The sequence below is a fragment of the Setaria italica genome, chromosome II (genome assembly GCF_000263155.2).
Source record: "Setaria italica strain Yugu1 chromosome II, Setaria_italica_v2.0, whole genome shotgun sequence".
NCBI classification, from domain to species: Eukaryota; Viridiplantae; Streptophyta; class Magnoliopsida; order Poales; family Poaceae; genus Setaria; species Setaria italica.
This window is the reverse complement of record NC_028451.1, coordinates 48405545-48429585: the sequence shown is the minus strand read 5'-3', so window position 1 is coordinate 48429585 and position 24041 is coordinate 48405545. Positions and strand designations below refer to the sequence as shown.

Below are 24041 nucleotides of genomic sequence, written 5' to 3'. Positions count from 1 at the left end.
CCCCGCTGTTCTCCAATACACGTCCTGTGATGGAGATTGTGTATCCGGAGAACAATTGGGAGGTGCTGCCGAAACTCTAACTCGGATCGGAGTAGACTATGGAAACTAAACCCACCTACACATCCTCGTGCTGTCCAAAGTAACGTGGACAATTCGAAACAGATACGGTTATAAATATGCAAACATCTGCATATTTCCAAACGTATCTCTTTCGAACGGGAGACGCCTAACTAGGTTACGTGATATACGACCATCATACGGAAATAGATGTTTAGGATGACTCACCTTGCTATCGTACAAAGTGACGACTCGAGGACGGTAACATAGCCTCTCCTGCAAAAAAAACATACAACTGTCAACTAAAAATTTCGGCAGCACCTCCCCTACACGTGGAGGTTTCCATAACCTGCATCAAATGAAACGGCACGATGGCCGACAACCACATGTACGGAGCAAGGAATGGCACGATGGCTCACTTCCACAAACATTCTTATAGCTTAAATTCCAAAGCCAACCATCATTTTCTAATTTCAACAACTAAAGTCCCACAATTTCCTAATTTCAACAACGAAAGCCCTACAATTCCCTAATTTCAACAACTAAAGCTCTCTACAATTTCCTAATTTCAACAACTAAAGTCCTAAAATTTCTAATTTCTAATATCTTATTTCTAATTTTAACCTACTATCTAAGTCAGATTTTCTAAATTCAAAAAAAAAATTACCTACCGGGTGAAGGATGCCGTGACGCAGGGACAGGGGGCGCCGGGGCCGGAACGGGGGCGGCCGGTGGGCCGGGGCCGGCGGGCAGGGGGCGGCTGGGGCGGCCGGTGGGCCGGGGCCGCCGGCCAAGGGGCGCCGGGCCCGGGCAAGGGGCGCGGGGGGCGGCCGCCGGGCACGGGGAGCTGGGGGCCCGGCGTGGGCGGCCGGCGGGGCAAGATGGCGGGGAGCCGGCGCCGGGCGCGCCGGTGGCGGGGAGCCGGGGCCGGGGCGTCGGCGGACCGTCGGGCGGCGCCGGTGGCGGGGAGGCGGGGCCGGGGCGTCGGCGGTCGGGCGGCACGGAGCGCAGGTGCCAGGGGAGACGGGCGGCCGGGGCGGCCGGTCGGGTTCGCCCCGGGTAGGGGCGCCGGCGGGGCGGTGGCGGTGGGCGCCGGCGGGACGGTGGCGGTGGCGGCCGGCGGGGCGGTGGCGGTGGGCGCCGGCGAGGCGGTGGCGGCCGGCGAGGCGGGAGTCGCGTCGGGCGCGGGGGCCGGCGGACGGGGCAACAGAGGCGTGGAAATGAATCGACGAGACGCTAAGTCCGGAGATAACTTTGCCGAGTGCCCTGATCTGAGCACTCGGCAAAGCACTAGTGTTTGCCGAGTGCTCAGATCCAGGGCACTCGGCAAAGTTAATTCGGGTTTTTTTTTGCAAGCGAGGCCGAAGAAAGTGGGCCCGTGCAACTTGTTTGCCGAGTGCATATAGAAAACACTCGGCAAAATACCATTTTTGCCGAGTGTTTTATGGGTACACTCGGCAAACGTGACATGAAATAACGTATTTTAGTGGCCTTTTTCAAATATACTTGTTCAAAATCGTGTCAAAATCACTAAAAAATTGTTAAATTAGTTTTCTACCGAAATTATTCCATTATTTCATGCAGTTATAGCTCAAATTCCATTTATATCTAATAAAAATCTATAATTGCATTTAATCAATAAAAAATATCAAATGCATCCGAAAAATTTCCAAAATTTGACATGAACCAACATGTGTTGTATGTTGCCTGTACAAAAATATTTGAAGGCACTCCTTAATTCAAGTGTCACTTGAACACCAAATCTTATTGGCTCCTTTCTAACTTCTATGAATCCTTCCAGGAGATTAGTCGGTTTCTAAGCATCATAGGTCAGAAATTGGGCGAAACGTTCTCAATTTTTTACCACAGCCTACACACATAATATAATGACATCCTGACAAATCTTGTGATTTTCAGATTTCGTTTGGTTTTTTTACAATTTAACAACCATTGAACCACAGGTTCGTGGTCGTGTTTTTTAAAAACAATGTTCAAAATTTCTTTTCATTTTCTGGTTGAGACCTCAATTTGGTCTCCATAATATGAATATGATTTTTTCAATGATTTCAATCCATTATTTCAAGTACTTGTAGTTAAAATTTGACTTCAATCAAAAAATTCCTATTAATGTAAACAAAGCATTAAAAATCCCAAACAGACCCGAAAATAGACCAAATTTTAATATGTATAACCAAATGTCCTACGTGGGGAGTAGAAAAAGTGTGAAAGCTGTTGGAAGGAATTTTAGGAGTTGTTTGCCGAGTGCCTCTAGGATGGCACTCGGCAAAGTGTTGCGTTTGCCGAGTGTCCGGCTGAGGCACTCGGCGAACTGTTGAGTGTGCCGAGTGTATGCGTCTGGCACTCGGCGAACCAGACTTTGCCGAGTGTCACACGGCAAACACTCGGCAAAGGTGTAACGGCCGTCCCACCCTGTTAGTGCACGACGCACGTGCGGCGCACGCGATACTGATTTGCCGAGTGTGTCTTCTTTGCCGAGTGTCGAGGAGTTGTTTGCCGAGTGCCTGATTTTTGGCACTCGGCAAACTTCCTTTTTGCCGAGTGTTTTATGTTCGCCGAGTGTCTCATTGTGTACACTCGGCAAAGACGGTGTTTGCCGAGTGCCCGAAGAAATGCACTCGGCACACTTTTTGCACTCGGCGAATTTACTGTTTCCGGTAGTGGATCAGCTGCTCCGATCCAATGCCCATCACGGGTTCTGCAGACATTGTTGCAAATGCAGACTTCATGCTAGGATGCCACATGATTTTCCTATTCATTTCCAATAAGCGATTCTGCAGCCAAATTTTGCCAGATCAAGACCCTGGATCAATATATTCGTCGTCAACCATCCAAAGGCATAAAAAGTTGGCTTATCTAGACAAGCGTCAAGGACAACGTATGCATTCAATTCTCTCCTGAATCTCTGAAGAGAAATGCTTCTTGATCAAAAACGCCGAGACCTGAGACCTGAAACGTAATGTAACCTCATGTATATACTCCCTCAGTCCCAAAATATAGCTGCGTTTAGCATTTAAAATTTGTCCTAAATATAACTACGCTTTGGAGTTCCAACAGGTGATAAAATCAACAGATGGTCCAAAATACCCCTCTACCTGATACCGCATCTCCCTTGTCAACGCGTGATCAGTAAAATTATTGGATGGTGGCAAAATATGTGCTCCTTAATTGTCGTCAATATAGTGCGTGATCAGTGTAATATTTGTGCTTTTGGCGGTAACACTGATTTTATATGCTGCTGTCTTGAGATGAGTCGTGCACGCATGTCGGTAGAAATTTGTCTTTGCATGGCCTCTGGTAACAATTTGTGCATGGATACTGAAACTAATCTTTGCAGTGAAGATAGCTGTTTTTGAGGTGTTGTGCATCACGACGGAACTGGTTTTGGGTGGTACTTATTTTTTTAGCGGTGAAATTTGGCACCAATGCACAGAACGAACAGAAAAGGCAACCGCATGCATGCCGCGCCGATAAGTAGCGAGCGCGTAGTACGCGGGCACGCCAGCGGACCCGCATGCGACACAATTAATCAAGGTCAATTTCAACTTTTCATCCCCTCCCTTGATCTGTCTTAAAAAATAGACAGACGTAGCTATATTATGGAACAAAGGGAGTATCTTAGGTAGATAGTTGATCTGTCTTAAAAGATAAACAGACGTAGCTATATTATGGGACGGAGGGAGTATCTTAGATAGGTAGGCTTCACGCTGAAGGCTGTTAGTTATGGTCACGTCGCCTAACTATGTTCGGTACGGTAGGAATAGAGGTCCCCATTTCAAAGCATTTTCAGAGCTGAAAAAAAGGTTTGCCAGTTTTGCTTAAAGGTAAGCCAGGGAGGCCAAACTTAACAAAGACCGGACGACCTTGAGGAAAAGGCGAATCAACAATTACAAACTCGTTCCTGTTGCCTGCTGTTCGGCAGAGATTCGTCGAGAACAAACGACACTTTTGACACGATTGGACAGGGGAGTAGGGGACTGAAATATGGGCACACGTTTCCCGGAGTGCCTCTATCGCTTCACCTTCACTTCTTTCCTCACCGGTTCAGACAATGGAGCAAGTGCATTGAAATTACTTTGCATTGCTCCGCCGGTGCATTAGCGTATAGCTCGTGACATGGATATACGCATATACTATAAGTATCATCAGCACTCATGGCTCGTGATCTGATGACAAGTTGTCTTGGGCGGTGTCGAGAGCCCTGATGATACTCTAGCTATATCTGTTCTGAGGAAACTATCCAAGTAGGGCTGGATAATGATGATCTGACCCTATAGGCTGACAGTAGATGGTGGTCAACCCTACCAAGTTGAGTTTGACTTGGGAGAATCTTGTTACAATGTTTTTTCTAGAGGCGATGCTCCAAAAAGTACCAGTAATTGAAGAAACGAGACAAAAGGACTGTGAAAAATATAACTCTTAAACGGAAGGTTTCTAGTTGTGGAATCATAAAGCACTGTAGAATTTTGTCCATAACTCTTTAGATTTCCCCGTATCATATTATCTTGAATCAACATGGTTTGACTTGGTATGATCTTCAAGCCTACACTTTGACTTAGTTGAGATCAGGTATAAGACGCCACGCCATAGGGCGTCTTTTGTCAAAAATAAAGCATACACTTTGATCACTAATTCCTCTTCTAATACATCATTCGTGGCGTTATAATGTAATTCTAAATACAAGTCCGATGTAAACACTTTTGCAACACGTATTTCCTTTTGTTCGTTCGTCAAAGCTATGAATTTTGAATTTTAAAATACGTGCGCGTCTTGTATTGGGTGACAAAAGGGAGTACTAACTAAACGAAAGAGCTTTGGGCCAAATTTAGCGGGCCAAGATCGATACACACATCCCATTTCGAAGCATTTTCATTCTAGTGCGCAAAGGTCACCCTGTTAATGGCCGGGCTTATTAAAGAAGGGTGACCGGATGACCTTTAGAAAAGGCAGTCAACAACTATAAACTCGATCGAGTTGCCTGGTGTCTGGCAAAGATTCGTTAAGGAAAACGACACTTTTGCTCTCGATTGAGACAACTCAGCGTGTAGTTGTCGTGATCGCCGGTCTCACTCGATTGGATTACGATTGAGATATGGGCACACGTTTTCCGGAGCACCCTCGGCATGTCGCATGTGCAGCAGCTAGCTATAGCTTCACTCGTTTCCTCTCCGACCCAAGCACCGAATGAAATTGCTTTGCATTGCTCCATCGGTGCGTAGTACGCGTTCTCTTCGGCCTCATTCCAAAACAAGATGACAGTGCGATCATAGAAAGATGTCTTGATCTCTCGACGAAAGACGCCTCACCTAACGCGCGTCGTAACGCTAGCTAGTGACAGACGCCTGCAATGAAACATGACACAGTACAGATTGAGCAGTGGTTGTGGTTGTATTCGCGTATGGTCTGCAATGTCCGTGCATGGGAACGGAATGGTTTGGTAGGCAATCAATTTCCCGGCAGGGAGCCAGGAACAGAGACGAGATGAGGGGCAAGCAATCACCGATTTGCTCCGCGTCCCCGGACGCGCTCGTCCCGTCACCAAAGAGAAGGGTGGCTGCAACGCGTTCCACCCTCCCTGCTATAAACAGCCAAAGCTCTCCCCGCGCTGTCCTCCCTACCGAAACAAGACAAGTGATATATTCTGACACCAACAGAGGAGAGGAGAGAACCAGCAAGCGTACGCCATGGCGGGCACGAACCAGGGCGTGGTTGTGGTGAAGCCGGCGCTGGCCAAGGGGACGCCGTCGGCTTCGTTCCGGCTCCGCAACGGCAGCCTGAACGCGGTGCGCCTGCGCCGCGTGTTCGACCTCTTCGACCGCAACGGCGACGGCGAGATCACGGTGGACGAGCTGGCGCAGGCGCTGGACGCGCTGGGCCTGGACGCCGACCGCGCCAGCCTTGCCGCCACCGTGGGCGCCTACGTGCCCAAGGGTGCCGCGGGACTGCGCTTCGAGGACTTTGACACGTTCCACCGCGCGCTCGGCGACGCCTTCTTCGGCGCGCTGGCGGACAAGGACGACGCCGCGGAGGGCGGCAAGGGGGGCGAGGACGAGGAGGAGATGCGGGAGGCCTTCAAGGTGTTCGACGTCGACGGCGACAGCTTCATCTCCGCCGCCGAGCTGCAGGAGGTGCTCAAGAAGCTGGGACTCCCCGAGGCCAGCAGCATGGCCAACGTGCGGGAGATGATCTGCAACGTCGACCGCGACCGCGACGACCGCGTCGACTTCAGCGAGTTCAAGTGCATGATGCAGGGGATCACCGTCTGGGGCGCCTGACCATCAACTCAACTCGACTCACCCCAAGGCAAGGCAGGTCTCTGAACTCGGACCGGCATGGGGAAGAGATCGATCAGTAGTAGGGTTCCTAATTACCTTATTCCAGGGTCCTTATTTCTCCGAGACAGTATGTTACTTCTCCCTCCGTTCCAAATTGCAGGTTGTTGACTTTTTTTATATTCATAGAGATTATTATGCATATAGACATACACTATAGATGCATAATAATCTCTATGAACCTAGAAAAAGTAAAACGACCTACAATTTACGGAGGAAGTACGTAGTTGGCTTATCAGAATGCAGGGCCGCCTGATCTTTGTCGTGTGGCCCTGATGGATGCGTTCCTAATTGACTAGTAGTTGTATATGATGGTCCCTCACTGATCTAGTGGTGATGCGAATGTCCTCTCTACTGATCTAGTGGACTCTGGATGTTCCACAACCATGTCATGACAGTGCTGAACATTCATTCGGTCTCTGCCAGTGATAAAAACTGTATCAAATTAGTCTCTTGGGGTTCATCTGATGGCTTCCGATTTTTAGGCCTTTTCGGTTCATCAAAGCTTTCACATATCTGACACCAAAAGCAAAAATATCGCAGAAATGGAGTTCTACCGGAAGCTACTCCAACAGAACACGCAGGGAGTAGTAGCGACAGCAAAGTGGCAAACTGAAATCATGGGCCGGGCCAACCAGTATTTGGGCTACTATGTTAGGCCTTTTCTGTTGCTGTGGCTAATCGAGACGAATTTATATTTGGGCTTTTCTATTTTTATCATGGTCCAATGTGGTATTTTTATCTGACACCTTTTTTACGCTACTAAAGTCAACGCTCCGCCAATCTTGTGCTTCAAGCGAACATGAAGTACGGACGTAGTTCATGACGTGGTCAACCGGACGCCCTACGTCATTGCCGACGTCCCTACGTGTTAACCAACGATCCCATGCCCGTGCCCCGCTGAGAGTTTGGCCGCCGCCCTGCGTGCCACCCGCCCAAGCTTCCGCAGCCCACATGAACACAGCAAACCCCCACGCGTGGCACGCAGATGATAAATAAAAAAGGTGTAAAAAAAAAAAGCGCATGCCGCCCCCTCGCGTTCTCCGTCTCCTTCCAGTTCGCACGGCCGCCATCGCATCGCTCCGGCCTCGCACCGCCACCTCCCGTTCGTGGCCTCTCTCCGATTCTCCCCACCTCCACCTCCACGGCCACACCGCCATGTCCCCGGCCCCATCGTCACTGGATCAAGCCGCGTCCACACCGTGACGTCCCCCCGCACCTCACTGGTTGATGGAGATCGAGGCCGCTGGTGGCCATGGTAAAGTAAAGACCATGAAGCAGCGGCATCCGCAAGCAGTCAACCATAGGGGTTTCATGATAGCTTTCCTCTCCATTTTTATGTTTCCTGGTTTTGATTCGTTCCCCGTCAAAACAAAAGCTGATTGGCGGCTCCTTTCGCGTTCCTATTTAACCGCCCAGTATTAAGGAGGCGTTTGGTTGGGGCTCAGGTAACGCAAAGGGAAACGTAATCAGATTACAGCTGGTTTTGTGGTGTAATCACTGATTACGTCCTTTGTTTGGTTTGATGCGATAATGGTAATGGATTACGTTACAGCTATTTGGTTCACTACTCAGGTATCACAAGGTAGTTTGCAAATTTACTCAATGCTCAACCCACAGAGAGCAAGCTCATTCGATTTTCTGCAACTCAACATGGAACAGATTGAAACTACAACCAGGTTCAACATCCAGGCTAAATAGAAGTTCAACATCCAAGCTAAATAGAAGTTCAACATAACAGGTTCAACATCCAGGCTAAATAGAAGTTCAACATCCAAGCTAAATAATTGACTGACTCCCTATGAACTTGTTGTTCACCTCCATCTCACACATTGTGCAGTAGATGACTCCCTATGGACTTGTTGTTCACCTCCATCTCACACAGGATAGTTTAATCATATAGACTCGGAAAGATGCAAGCTCCCTATCTTGATCCACCTTCTATCCTATTCCTTCTCTCTTCCTCTTCAAAAGAAAAAACAGAACAAGTAATGAGCTATCAGTGAATAGAAAGAAAAATAGACAATGATTTGACAAAGATTTGCTGCACAATAGATAAGGAATCCACGTATCCAATTAAAGAACATAATTGATTTGCTGCACAAATTCTAGGAAAACAAGCATCTGATGTATGGTATGGCAGTAAATAAACACAAATTCTGAAAATTAGTTACACAAATTCTTTCTTGGTTCAGGATGAGCGCCTACACAGTTTTTCTAAGATCCTTTATATATCAGTATGTGGCAGTCAATTCCTTGTGCATATATATGTGTGTCATTATGCCTCCACGAGCCATATACTTTCTATGCAGTGCCATCCCTTTCTCATATGGAAAGAAATCATAGGTCATGCCACAGGTTAGTCCACGTTTGAGAGACATCAGGACTGCATGTTATGTGCACAGGGATATGGGTAGATAAAAGAAAGATAATTGTAGTACCAGACGTGACAATATGTACGACACACGTAAGACACTTATTTTGATGAGGTTGGACTATATAACAATAGTGTACACCAACTGAGGCAGAGCCATTTCCTATTAACATGCCAGAGAAAAACGCACAAAAAGGCTGAGCCGCATCCCATGATAAAAAACTGAAGCTCTATACTAATTCTTCTCGAGACGTAATAACGCTTATATCTCTAAGGCAGTAATGAAACGATGACAAGTATGTCAATAAATCCAATATAAACAAGCAACCCCTAGATAAATTAAGTGTTGAGCAGCATGGATTCTATCATGCATGTATCATTCCTTTGACCTGTAATTTAACAATTCTAAGTACACCAATCTAGCGGTACTAAAAAGTTCAATGAACGAATTTAACTTGCCAATGCCATCCTCCTGCTCTACAAAACCAAAAAACTCAAGCAGATTGAAGCTGCAAAGGAGAGTTTAAAAATAGCCAACACTAGCAGAATACTACACAAATTAGCATCTGATGTATGGAAGTAAATAAACAGTTGAAATAAAATAGCATAGTGTCACATACCAAGCATGTTTAGGATAAATTCTCTCCTCAGTGTCTCATCCAACGTTAACAGCATGCTCATTTGATCTGGAATTCTCACAAACACACTAGCAGCTTTGACTTGTTCGCTCCCTGTGAACCCAAGCTTGCGCAGCTCTGCTGTAGCCTTTTCTCTTAACTTCTGTTGATGATCCTCTTTAGAATTTTTCTCTTGAACAGCGACCTCACGTTCCATCACTGCTGCCATTTTCCCAATATTTGTAGACACACCCTTTAGATCACCTTGAACTTCATGTAACATGTCCAAAATAGGGTCACTTGATGTTGCAGATACATGATTCTTTCCCTTCCTATCTGTCTTCCGCCTCTTCAAGCTTGATGAAGCTGAGTCAGTAGAGCGTCTAGGGGTTTCTCTAGACATTCTATCCTCCTCCTCCTCTTGATGGTTACCACCTTCAACTGCAAGTTCTTTCTCTATATTTTCAACTGCTTCGCTAAGCCCTTCTGCACCTTCACCAGTAGCTATGTCACTCCCATATACGGCAGCCAATGAATCATAATAAGGGAAAGCAACACCATATAGGCCCTTCGCTTCAGGATGATACTGCAAAGGAATGCACTAGTGTTTCTCAACCTTGGCAATCGACACAGAATGTTGCATTGCAAGTTGAAATGAAATACCTACATTGAAGTAAAGTTTAGACATACCTTACAATGTGCTTCATATTGTGTTTTTTCACATTGAAGCATCTTTCTATTCTCATCCCAGTTGAAGCCACTTTTGTTAAGCATTACCTCCAGTGCCCCGAACTTTGTTCTAAAGTGCCTTACTCTTGACTCAATGTGGGGAACAGCAGATATTCCACAGTTAGGTAACTTTTCAGCCAGATGAGTCTCAAGCACTGAACAATATCCATTCTTAAAGCCTCCCTCGCCCTTCCACCTTGGGTCCAAAGATATCTCATACAAGGCTTTAACCAATTCATCATCCTCGGCAACAGTCCACTTCCTTTTATTCTTTCCCCTGCCACGGATTATTGTTGTTGAGCTCTCAGATAAATCCATAGCTGCACAAAAGGATAACACGTTAGAAGGGATTGTAAAAAAAATCTACAAGTAAACTGAAAATAAAAACAGAAGCTTTAAACTTAGTAAACAGAAACAAAAAAGCAAACCTCAATGAGAAACAGAAGCCCTAAAATTATTATACAACCCTTGAGCGAGAACATCTCGATAATTAGTCCACTCATTAGATGTCGACACACACGTGATAAATTCTGGTTCACTCATTTCCCCCTCTGTAATTTCCCCTGATGATTCCCCTGATGAGTCATCCTCCTCCATTTCCATTGGATCAACAGACATTCTTTGCAAAATTAAATTGTGCAAAAGGGCACAAGCCATTATTATTCGGCATTGAGTCTTTATAGGAAAATACGATGGTGATCTCAAAATTCCCCATCGACCCTTAAGCCTTCCAAAACACCTCTCAATGATATTTCTTGCTCTAGCATGCCTCATATTAAAATATTCCTCCGCACTGTGTGGTGGATTTTGTCCATCCGAAGCTGGCTGATACAAGCAGCATCACTATTGCGAATAAGGTTGCTCAACCGCACATTCCTTTGTTCTATGTTTTTTATCCTTTGTTCAATTTTTAAACATCTCCTTTTATATGCCATTGCAAGGAGTGACCACATATAGTAGTAAATAACAATGATGGAAGTCATCATATTTCTAAGGGCCATGTTCCTTCTTCGGGTTCTTGTGGATAAAGGAAGGCGAGCCATATTGCTGTACACAACAAGTCCAGAGTAAGCAACACATCTATGTACACCTATAAATGGCTCCAGATAAGTGAATACAAATAGCTGTTGTCCTTAATGCTTTTTTTTCCAAAGTCCAAACGATATACAATACAATAATCTGGGTTGAAAGAATGTTTCAGAAAGGTTCATTCCATAGGTGTAAGTACACTGTATTATTTAAAATCATGAAATACTGGATCAAAGAAATGATAAGCGAATAAGAAAAACATAAACCAGATTACTATGCATGCACTTATACTAGTAGTTTACCAATAAGAGCTAGGTCAATCCCTAAATAGATTTGAAGAGTTCAGTGCACTGGTGACAAGGCCTACTACTACTAGCTGCAGACAAAGAAATTTTAAAGAACTGATAATATGACCTCATCAAACCAGAAATGCAGTCAGTTGTCTGTACGACACTATAGCATTAGCAAAGAGCAAATGAGCAACCATAGATGCACTTAATGCATTATTGATAACAGAGGCTAAAATTTATCTTGTGAAAAGCATGGAATTTTGGAAATTGCACCTTTAAATTAACTGAAGAAGCTAGGATTTTTCGTCTGCTAAGATAACTACTAGAATTGATCATAGCAACTATTCTAGAAAACAGAACAGTATATCACTACATCCTTCACTCTGCTTCTTATTATTCTGAAGTAAACCGTTCTCTGTCTGAATGATTAACTATGAAATGGCACATATGAAGTCATCTCTATTAAACTTTTGCATAAGAGGCAAGACTAAGGTTAACGGTTCTCGGATTTTCAAAAGCAGTGCCACACACACACAAATTATCGCGCAGGTTGCCTATTATCAAACTACTTCATAATTTCAAATGTAACATTCAAAATCCGGGTTAAGCAATAGGAATCATGTATGAAATCATGCAGGAGATCATCCCACAAGTCAAAACGAATGGCCCAGAAATATGTACCTCGTAGTATCTGCTGGTCCTCTGGAATTGCGTCCCACGATGGTCCTCCCTCCTCTGGTAAAACTGAAGAATCAAAGGCAAAAAAGAAATGAGTAATCAGCGTATGCATATTCGAGGGCTATTTTATCATATTCCTATCAACAATTCTACTAACAAATTGTACCCTACACACACACGCGCGCACGCACACAGGACGGCATGGACGCGCGCACAAGAATTCGCGAAACAGGAAAAGAAAAGGTCTGAGAAAAAAATCGCAAGAAGAACGGCACAAGAATTCGCAAAATCCCCAAGGGATTGGGAAGCGCACAGAAATTTCGAGAGACTAGGAACAAAGACAAGTAGAAATAATCGCGCGTAATAATCTCCCCTATGAGCTGAGAGAAAATGTAAAATAGGGATACCTGCAACTATCCTGGCTGAGCTCGCTCCCTTCCCGCTTCCCCCAATCTTCTTCCAGGGACCGAACAATCCGTGGTGCGATCTGGTGCTAGAGTTTGTGGCTTTAGGAGGGCCGGAGGGTGGGGGGGACTGGGGGCAGAAGAGCCGCAGGCCCGTCCTCCGCTGCCTTGCAAAGAAATAGATCTAGAGTTAGAAGAGAAGAGGATTTGAGAGAAGGATGGGAAAGGGAGGAAGATCTCAACACCTTTGTACCGGCGACGAGGGGAGCAGCCACCGCCGATGTTCGGGAGACGGAGGACAGGCCACCGGCGGCTCCCCGGTGCGAGATGGGGGCGACGGGAGTATCGAGTACGCGGGGAGTTTCCGGGGCAGACGGGGGTATTGAGTGTCCGGGACAGACGGGGGAGACGAGGGGAGCGGTATCGCGGGATACCGGGGAGGGAGCCCTGTAAACGGATGGAAACTGCGGGTAATCGGATTGCGGGTAATCGGATTGCGGAGGAGGTTGAAACAAATGGGTGTGTGGGTATTGCTTAACACCTGTAATCTATTTACGTTACATTTACGCGAACCAAACGCCTTCTAAGTACTAAGAGGACATACCAGCACCTGTAATTGGCACCAGGAAGATCGTATTTCTTTGTATTTTCTTTTCCTTCATGCCTTTCTTTTTAAATTTTACTTGTGGGCACCATAGGGAAAATGAGTGCAAACCGCTTCATCCATATGTCCGAATATGCTACATAGATATTTTGCCATTGCTACTTCAGGTCAGAGAAGCGGAAGCTGCCTTATTTTCAGTTATGTGCCTCTCCAGACTGTCAACTTATTATCAGGTTTTTTTTTGGTCATTTTTGTTGTCTCATATGATACATTGGAATTTCTATCAGTGCTTTTGACTGTACGGTTATAAATATTCTATTGTGTTGTAGTTGTAATTTGAGCAAAATTTGTGAAATCAATTATGCATCGGCAAGATGCACCATGTCATTGCTACTACCTTTATGTGCTTTCTACACTACTACTTATTTTGCGAGGGCATAATGTATCCATTTCTGTAATTTGACTTCCCCTCCTTTTGTTTCGAAGGGAACAGTGGAATCAGTGGAAGCATCAGTGTTGCAGGTTATATTGTTCCCATATCTGTTCTATGCCAAATCTTCCAGGAATTACTCTATAGCATTTTGAATTACATTATTGTTACAGATCCCATTATTCCAAAACTATCATATTTAGTTTCTCATCCTGAAACAAATAATTCCAACTTTGTTCAGGTTCTATCTGCAACAGGGTACGGTAAAGGTATGTGTCGTTAGCGTGTAAACTCTGATTGCACAAGAAAAAACATGAAAAGATGACAATATGCTACAAGAAAAAAACATGGAAAGATGACAATAGGCTACTGCTATTTCTTATGACAAACTTGAGGTTTCTGCTTTTGTATTGACTATATACTATGCACGCTTGCTTGCTTTAATACTTATAAGCCTATTGAGAGCGTTTCTTCTGCCTTATTTTCGACAAGCCATTGTATTTTCACATGCATGCTCTTATGGTACGTACCTTCTTTTTCTTAAAATCATGAAACTAGCTTTATGCCAAGCATTTAGTGCAAGACAACTCTTGGTATTATTACAAGAACGGTATGTTCCAAGTTCCAAGCGTTAGCCTGGTGTTGAGTGTTTGTTTTAGTGTATTTTTTAAACGAGTGTTTAAGTGACATTATTAGTGCTCCAATAGTTTCTGCAAATCTGTTCATCGTGTTAAATTTGGTTAAAGAAGTTACGTGTGTTACTAAAACAGGTTCAGTTATGCTTATTTGGTCGCATAATTCTTTGATGAAGAGGTCCAGGAATCAAACCATTCTTTTATTTCACACTGCAGGTCTTAAATAAACCCGGTGACACTTTTTGTTCTTACTGTTGTTTATGCCCTGTGTCCCTCAACCAAAAGATCTAGTTCCATGGACTTATAAGTTCCAAACATAATAGCAAACAAAAAAAATCTTACCTGCGGTATGCATTTAGATGCTCAGTCAGGTCCAACTCTTAACGAGTATGATGTTTTAGCCTCATGTTTTGTTACAATTGCTGCCTTCAAACACGCGCATTGCGCTATTGAGTCTCGAAACCTACTATTGTTCTTTTCAGATTGTTTTGTTTAAAAATTTACAACGGAAGGTCATGCATCGTGTCGATTTGTCTCTAAACATCATGTGCTAATCAGTTTGTTTATTGCCCCTATGATGCCTCGCAATTTCTCACCTGGGATGACCACTGAATTTTCACACCTAGACTGCAGCCGTGCGGGTACGTGCTACCTTGCTATTCCGCATACGTGGAGATTGGAGTGAGCTGCAATTATTTTATTTAATTGCGCCCGTTAGGATTCGAACCCAAGACCTCTGGTCCTGATACCATATTGAGTTGCATGCACCAACGAGTTCAACCCAAAAGCTTAAGCGGATGGGAAGAGGTAGGCAATTCACTTATACTCCAACAATTGTATACCATAATAACTTGCCTTCCAGGTATGTGCTCCCTCATTTGCTTTGTGCATACTTATTATATTTGAGTACTTGCAGGAATTTTAACTTCTCCCTCTGTTGATATTGAATAATTAATTTTATTTCATTTAGCAAAGTTTGATGTGGTAGCTTGCTTTAGGGGAAAATGTTGTCATTACCATGCAATGCAAGCAGGCATTTGTCAGTAGTGTTGTTTTCCGTTGATATTCTTCTTAATTCTAATTTTTCGAAACACCGAATAGTCATATAAGGTAGGGGGAATAATAATCATTCATACCATGGTGCTTGCACGGTGGATGGAGTTCGACAACGTACAGATGGACTCTAAAACATCAACTCCAATTAGTAGCTTTCGGTTATGTAACTACAAATTTAATTTTTTGTTTAGCTAAAAATTAAAGCATGTAAACTATATATGAAGCAAGATCCAAGGCAGCACCTTATCAAGGGATCATGGGACACAGCAAAGTAGTTTAAATTATTTTTGCATGAAATAATTTATGCGTATATTCTATAGCCATAGGTGAATCGATGTGTACATTTTATAGTGTTAGCTTGTGCTACGGCAGCTCATGGTAAACAGACAAGCACAAGTCTAATCATGCTTTATACCTTCACACGGGCGCGGCGAAGCGCGCTGTCCTTCCTAGTGTCTCCTAGATAGTTGGATCTTTGCTTCATCTGACCTGTACCAGCTAGGTGCGAGGCCCAGCTTCTGAAACGTTTTACTGCGGAGGTTCAAGCGAGAGAAGCTAGGAATCCATCGTTGCAACGCTCCATTTGCAATGGTGAAATGTGAGACCATCAAAAACATCAGTCTTTCAGAGGTTCTCGTAGGTGTAGGATTGCATGTGTGTTCGTAGGAGCGAGTGTGCGTGCGTAGGATTGCGTGCGTGTGTTTGTAGGAGCGAGTGTGCATGTATGTATGTCAGTGTCTGTGTCTGTACTGTGTAATTCAAAAAAAAAAATTGTTGAGCCCTGTCTGCCCGACCAAGTCCTGATCTGCTGTGCAAGGAACGGTGGGGGTGGGCACCGGGCATGGGCACCGACCACCCGCCGTGGCTATATGTCACATGCGTGACAAAAAAACCGCGTGTCGCCTTCATCCTCTCCCTCCACTTCTTTCTCCTATCCCTTTTTACTTCGCTCACTGTTGGCGCGGCTAGTTTAGGGTCTTCAGATGTAGGGTTGTCGGGGAGCTCCAATAGCTTTTGACCTTGGAAAAGGGGTGGTGGGGGGGGGGCGTAGGGAAGCTTGGCGGCAGAGGTGGGTTGCGGGGCGGCGCGACGTGGTGGCTTGACAGCCGGTGGGCTAGGGATTGGGCGGGGGTGGGGCGTGGGCTCTCTCCGGTGAGCGGCCGCCGAATGGAGGACGACGCGGGGGCGTGTGGTGGAACCGTCCAAATTAAACCAGTTTTAAGTGTGCTAACCATCATCTTAATGGTTAATCCGGTCACACACTTAAAACGGTGTAATCCAGTGTAATCCAACAGTTTATCGGGTCAAGCTCGATTCAACCACTGAATATCTCAATCAAAACAACATGCAACAAGTCTCGCATGAAGGTGAGCGCGGATGATACAACATGGTATTTCTAGTTACAAACATAGAGTTCTTAATTAATTTACAAACCGAGTTTGAAATCATAAAAGATTACACGCCAGAGTTCTTAAAGTACAGCGGAAGTCTCAACGATAAGGTGCGAATAAATATACATGACGATATGAGTAGCCCGCCACATGTCATCCAACACGAGATCACCTCAAGGTGAGGTCGGAGACCACTCAACCGACCACCCTTAGGTAAAGGAGGGCCATCCCAAGGTTGACCGGCAACCGACTCTATCATTTCATCACTAGTACCTGAAAGTAACAACAAAGCAAGGCTGAGTACACTAATACCCAGCAAGACTTACCCGACTATGGTATATACTTAATCGACTCCTATTGGTATATACTTAGTCGACTCCATGCTTTTGGTTGAGGGGTTTGTTTTGCCAAAAAGCAGCTAAGAGTGGATCTTTACTTTCAAGTTTTAGCATTTTAGCATTCAATTTAAGGTTGAGCTAACCATTCTAAGTGAGCAACATTTTCAAACTTTTCAGTGTGGAAAAACAATTGATTAGATAACAATATCAATATCATTTCACATTTCCTTTCATTCCACTTATTACTACGATGTGACGTAGTGATCAAGGTTCTCTTAACCGAGAGCGGCGGCAAATTGATTCAACTTATAACCTTGCAAGGTGGACCTATACACACGACATATGCATGCCCTGTCGAGCCACATATGGCAAACGGTCCCCTTAGATTGGCAGTTGCGAACTTCTGCGATCCTTAAGTGCTAATCCCCACCGGTACCTCCCCGGGCCTGCCGTGAGTTACTGACTAGCACACGAATAGGAAACAGGACCAACTCAATCTACAATCACGCCATAAGGTACTAGGTTTTACCAGTTTCAACTACCTCTTACTTCCAGTATGTGTACGGTACAGTTCAAACTCGATCAGAATGGAACTTAATCGACACAAGCGGAGCACAACTAAAATACTAACTTCAACTTCATTTCTATCTCCGTTCGGTCTCCAACTCTTCCTTCATCAGTGATTCATTCTCAAATAACTTGCCATAAATATTGAAAGGTCCGATGTCTCGCGAGCGACAGGCAATCACTCAACTTCTACTGTTCTTAATTAAGCATGACACTTCTATTGACATACACATACTAGTATTTTGAACCTGGGAGAGGTTTCATTCAACTCCTAGGAACTTAATGCATAAAAGTAAACACATTTAATATAATTGTATAGTTTTGAAATTAGGGGTGATGCTCTGGGGCTTGCCTTCCTAACTAGCCTTGGGCTCTTCCAAACTTTGGTTCAGGTCTTGGGATGCTTCAATTGGAGAGGCTTCACGCTGCTCACTCTCGGGCGCGGCGATCAATTCATACAGACCATCGACTAGCAGGTTATCTGCATGGAAATACATATGTATGAGTTGATTGAAAGGTGACGACACATGCATGAAGTCAAGTTTAGAGAGTGCAGCAACTCAATCACACAACAATTAAAGATCAAAGAAGAGCATACAAGCATAACATTATCTACACAAGGAAACACTAGAGTTTCAACTAAGCCAATAATATGTCACAAGGAAACACTAGAGTTTCAACTAAGCTAATAATATGTCAATAATATGTCAGTAACTTTGGTTGCAGCACGGCATGAATACCATGTCCTAAATAAACGATTTAGCATGTCATGATAGCAACAAGATCTATGTAAAACATGCTTATGAGTGAACTATAGCAATAACATTCTAGAGGCTAAATAAATGACACATATAAGCAACCCTATAGATTATGTTAGCAAGATGGACATGCTATTGATAAAGAGCGTAAAACTAATTTATGAGCTCCCAATTTCAATAGTAAGTATTTTCAATAATTTAAACTAGTTTATAGCAAGATAATTATTCAGGAAGCATTTTATTTTATATGAACATAAAACATTTACAGGAGCTTTCTCACCACACCTAAAGTTTGTTGTAAAAAATTTGAGCATGATTGGGTTAACACAAAAATTACTAAAAATCAACATGGTGACATGATAGATTATAAAGAATACATTATAACTGGAGTTATGTCAGTGATTTGGTGCTAAAAACCTCTCAGAATAATTTTCATCACTAATCTATACTACTGAGAATTTAACAAGATTTTATGTACGACATAGCTATGCCTTCCAAATAAAAGGAGATTAAGCAACACACATTTTGTTCAGTAACGGAAACATATGGTGCACCTCAACAAGTCATTTTTCCTAAGTAAACAGTTCATAAGAAACCTAACAGAATTTATTTCGCACTTTTATCATTTTCCTACAATTTTCTATGGATTTCACAAGCTTCAGCCGTTTTAAACAAAATTAAAGAAAAACGCTTTTGCGAGAAGGCCCTCCGAAACAACTATTTTCAATTGATCCACCCTTCCTTTTACGAACCAGCCCCTGACTCTTACACTTAAGCTTCTTGACAAACTCCCACCTCACACTTAAACCCAAACTTTTCTACGTAACCCCCCTGAACTTTCTATTCCTTCGCAACTCGACCCCTGCCCTTCTTCTACCTTGGGCTCGCCCGCACGCACGGCGGTGGCGGTGCCTCCCACCCCTACGACTACTCCTTTGCCATCCGCATGGCCTGGCGCCCCTCCCCCTCTCCTTTCTCCCTGAAGCTCTAACTCCAACCGCGCCCATGACAACGACGGCACCACACACGACGGCGAACTCGGGAACATGCGTGGAAACATGGTTGAGATGGAGGGTTGGCGAGAGCCTGAGGTCCAGGAGCTCACCTAGGTTTTGTTTCTGAGGTTGGTGGGGCAAGAGAAAGTCGGGAGGGTGGGGTTCGACGGTGGGGTGGAGTTGGGTGGCCGGCGGCACGGGCGGCCACTGGAGTTTTAGTTCCCGATGATTTGAGCCATGGCGGCAGGCAAGAGGCGGTAGGCAGACAAGAGGTGGTGGGGGATGGAGCTGGGGAGGCGATGCAGCTGTGGGCGGCGGTGATTTGAGAATGACGAGGTAGGGGCGGGGAAATAGGCCGGTGAAGGCACCCTGCTCCGCTCGGCTCTGTTCGGTCTTTGGTCTGGGCGGAGGAGGAGGAGGAGGAGGAGGAGGAAAGGAGAATGGGAGGGAGAGGGAAGGTGAGGCCGGCCGGTGGGAAAGATGCAGTCGAGGGCGCGGTCGCCCTGGCAAGCAGTGCGGGCGCAGGCGCAGCAGTGGCGAGCGCAGGTGCGGCAGTGGCGGGAATGGTGTGAGCAGCATGGTGTGGAGGGCCGGTGGTGACGGGGCGGCAGCGTATGGCCGTACGCACGGGTTTTGACCACGTGCAGTGGACGGCATAGGCCAGGTGGTTGGACGCAGGCGCGGCATGGCGGCCACTGGAGCTCGCCCCTGCCATTTGTGGCAGAGCAGAGGCATGGGAGGAGGGAGAAGATGAAGGTGACGAGTGGGCCTGTGTATTTTTCTTAAAATAACTTTCCCCCTTCAAAAGTGCAAGGTGCAGTTGGTCAAAATTCCCAAAAATACCCATCGGAAAGATAAAATTACAAAGAACACAAAGAAGCTTGAACCAACTCCAAAGCTAAAAAGGATTGCCCAAAATTTGAAAAGTAAAATAGTTAAAATTGAAACTTCCCTGAATTTTTATCATTAGCAAACATCACCCAAAAATTATGAAAATTCTGTAATTTTATCATTTTGCATCAAGTATTTAAATAAAATAAAAGGAGCCACAATTATATTGCAAAAACTGAAGTTTCTTCACAAAGTTGCATTTGAACAATAAATGACAATTTTAGGAGTTTAAACTAATGCAATAACATGATGCTCATGTTTATGCAGATGATTAAGTCTAATTACACTTTAAACACCCGGGGTGTTACAGGGCAAGCAGCTGAGATGGAGGTGGCGGCGGCGTAGGGATGAGCCCGCAGCAGTCGTGGGCCGCCCTCTTTTTCTTCTAGTGATTCGTGCGGTACGTACCCTGACGACCTCAAAAAACTTCACGATGAGCCGTACGGAGCAGCCGGCCCAAACATACATTAAGCAACTGGGGGCCAATTTATCTATCCCGCGGGTGCCCAATTGGTGGGCTTAATTACTACGTGGGCTCTACGACGGCTGAGACGACCTACCCTTTCTCAGGTCCAGAGGGGATTTCGTCGTCTTCGCGAAGGGAGCCGCCTTCATGTTGTGCATGACGAAGGGAGCCGCCTCCGTGTTGTGCAGGACACGGCTACGGCGGCAGGCGGCGGCGGCTGCTCCTACTCACCGGTGTCGGCTCCTCTCCTCCTCCTCCTCCTCCTCACAATTCCGGCGACGTGCTGATTCATTCCCAGAGGAATCGAGGCAGCTAGAGCTGCTGGGACAAGCGGGGCTGAAGGGTTAGGTGGTGCTAGGGCAGGCGTGCAGGAGGAAAGTAGCTGCACTCGCTTGGTGTCCACTCCTAGAAGACCTACTCGGCTACTCCATCTGCAGGTGCCTCACCAACCACCAGCCACGCCATATTCATTTTGATGTTTTTTTGTCCTGTGCACTGTGGAATTTTGTTAATCAGATATGAGGATTTTCTAGTTCTTGATGGCTACCATAGCGCAGCTGACTAGACTCTGCGAGGGAGGAGCTACCTGACCAGTTCGAACCCCGGTTCTAATTTTGTTCGTTAACCCCCTCATTTAACCTTTAATTGTGCTTATTTGTCTGAATTTGTTATTCACCTGTGAATGTGGTAGAAACAGAAGCATATTTATTCACCTGCTGGACGGTTCAAAATTTTGTTACATTTTGCCAATGCGCTAGAGGCAGCGGTGTGAGGATGGCATGTTGGGTAGCAAGGTCAGGTATCCTTTGTAACGGACCGACAACGAGAATGAATAGCATCAGCGATAAGACTAGTCTCTGTTAGACTATTGTAATTGTAGTATGTATAATTATAGTAGTCAGCCCTTGATTTTAGGCATATACGCCTGTGCGGTTGGCTTAGAGCCACCCCGGCCTCCATATGTATATACGCACATTGCTATGGAATAGATTGATTTTATTCCCACAATTACTCTTTCATGGTATCACACGCGGTTCGCTCCTGCGGCCGCGCTTCCGCAAACCCTCGCCGCCGCTGATTCGTCGCCGGCTATCGTAAATCCCAAGACCGACGCTGTCCTCCGGACGCCGGTCCTTTCTCACCGTCGCTGTCCAGCGCGGACGCCGGCTCTTCTTCTTTTTTTTTCTCCTGCCGCTGATCTCTCGCCAGGACTTCACGTTCTGACGTGACCCAATTTGCTTCCAATCTAGCGTGTGCTTCCGATCGCTGGCCTCATCGTGACTTCGTCCGCTGGTCTGGTCGCGACTCGCGAACGCCCAACCGTCGCGTCTCCCTCCTGATGGCGGACGACGATGACGCTGCAGCTGCCGCCAAGGCCGCGGAGGACCAGCGCCTCGCGGCTGAGGCCGACGCCCGCCGTGCCGAGGAAGCCCGCCTCCGTGCTGCTGCTCTGGACGAGTATGAGCGCGCCCATGAGGCCCTCTGGGTGCAAGCCACTGCCGTCGTCAACATGAAGGCGCTCATCCCTGTCATCCTCGATCAGGCGACGAACACCTACACCAAGTGGCGTGGCATGTTCCTCACCGTCCTCGGCAAATATGCCCTGACTCGTCACGTCATTGAGGACGAAGCTTTCCCGTCGCGCCCAGCATGGGTTCAAGCTGATTGCTGCGTCCTGACTTGGATCTACAACACCGTCTCCAGCGACCTGCAGCAATCTCTAATGATGCGGCCGGGCCCCGCTCGCGGGGCGTGGTGCTATCTCGAGGACGAGTTCCTCGGCCAAAAAGAGTCCCGGGCGCTTCTGCTCGAGACGAAATTCCGCAACTTCCGCCAAGAGTCCCTGAGCATCACCGACTACTGCCGCCAGCTCGAGTCGATGGCGGCTTCCCTTGCCGAGTTCGGCGATCCCATTGGCGATCGGCAGATGGTGCTCACGCTCCTTCGCGGCCTCGGCGGCAAGTTCCGCCACATGGTGTCCATCCTCAAGATGCACAGGCCGTTCCCCACGTTCGCGGAGGCACGCACGCACCTACTGTTGGAGGAGCTGGAAATCGACGCACGTCCTCCGTCCCCGCCATCCGCACTCGTCGCTGCAATGCCGCGGCCTGCAGCTCCCGGGGTTCCAGCACCTCCACGTTCGGGGGTGCCTCCTCCAGCACGCCCCCCGGCGCCAAACGGCCAACGCACCGGCCGTCGTCGCGGTCGCGGTGGCCGCAACGGCCAGCAGCAAGGCCAATCGGCGCTCCCTGGTGGCGCCCCTCCAGCTGGACATGGAGGTGCACCCCCCGGCATGCATCCGTCCTTCGCGCACCCATGGGCTGGCACTGTACGGCTGTGGCCATATGACCAGTCCGGGCGCCCACCACCGCCACCAGCGTTCAGCGCTGTTCCACAGTACAGCGGTTTTGGCGCCAGCAGCTTTGGCGGCGCACCCAGCGCCTATGGCGGCTTCTACGGCACTCCATCCCCTGCGTACGGCACGTACTACGGGGGAGCTGCACCCCTAGGTTTCCAGGCGCCCGCACCGGCGTACCAAGCGGCGCCCTGGAACCCCACTCACGGTGGTGCATGGCATCAGGACGCCCTTGCACACTCCTTCAACACCATGATGCTCAACCCGCCGAACGCTACTTCCGAGTGGTACGCCGACTCCGGTGCAGGTTCGCACATGACCTCGGATGCTGGTAAACTCTCCACCACTTCCTCGCCCACTTCATTCACTCCTTCATCTATCATTGTGGGAAACGGTGCCTTGCTCCCTGTCACAGCCACTGGATCACATACTTTTTCTTTACCGCATCGCAATTTAGTTCTCAATGATGTGCTGGTGTCTCCCAACATTATTAAGAATTTAATTTCTATTCGTCGCTTTACCACCGACAATCATTGCTCCATTGAGTTTGATCCCTTTGGCCTTTCTGTGAAGGATTTGCAAACCAGGAACGTGATCGCCAGGTGCAATAGCTCCGGTGACCTCTACCCGTTCTATGCACCCTCCACCACCACCTCTGCGTTCCTCGCTGCACCCACCTCCCTTTGGCATCGTCGTCTCGGTCATCTTGGGCGTGAAGCTTTGTCCAAACTTATTGCCTCCAGTGTCATTTTCTGTAATAAAGATGATGTCAACCACATATGTCATGCGTGCCAACTTGGTCGTCATGCACGTTTGCCGTTCAGTTCATCTACCTCGCGAGCTTCTCATAATTTTGATTTAATACACTGTGATTTATGGACCTCCCCAATTGTTAGTGTGTCGGGCTATAAATATTATTTGGTAATTCTTGATGATTGCTCCCACTACATTTGGACGTTTCCGCTCCGCCTAAAATCCGAGACTTTTTCCACCCTTGCCAGTTTCTTCACTTTTATTCGCACACAA

General features: G+C 46.5%; 2 protein-coding genes across 2 annotated transcripts; one reads left to right on the top strand and one right to left on the bottom strand.

Annotated features, from left to right (window-relative positions):
* Positions 1–5706: 5706 nt before the first annotated feature.
* LOC101786003 (probable calcium-binding protein CML32) lies at positions 5707–6870 on the top strand. The gene has a single exon (XM_004958648.2). The coding sequence runs from the start codon at positions 5760–5762 to the stop codon at positions 6348–6350; it is 591 nt and encodes a 196-aa protein (XP_004958705.1). The 5' UTR covers positions 5707–5759; the 3' UTR covers positions 6351–6870.
* A 2523-nt stretch (positions 6871–9393) lies between these two features.
* On the bottom strand, positions 9394–10445 carry LOC101781688. The gene is made up of 2 exons (XM_004959835.1): positions 10089–10445; positions 9394–9984 (listed from the first exon to the last, which is right to left on the bottom strand). Exons 1-2 carry the CDS (start codon positions 10443–10445, stop codon positions 9394–9396), a joined length of 948 nt encoding a protein of 315 aa, XP_004959892.1.
* Between the last annotated feature and the right edge of the window lie 13596 nt (positions 10446–24041).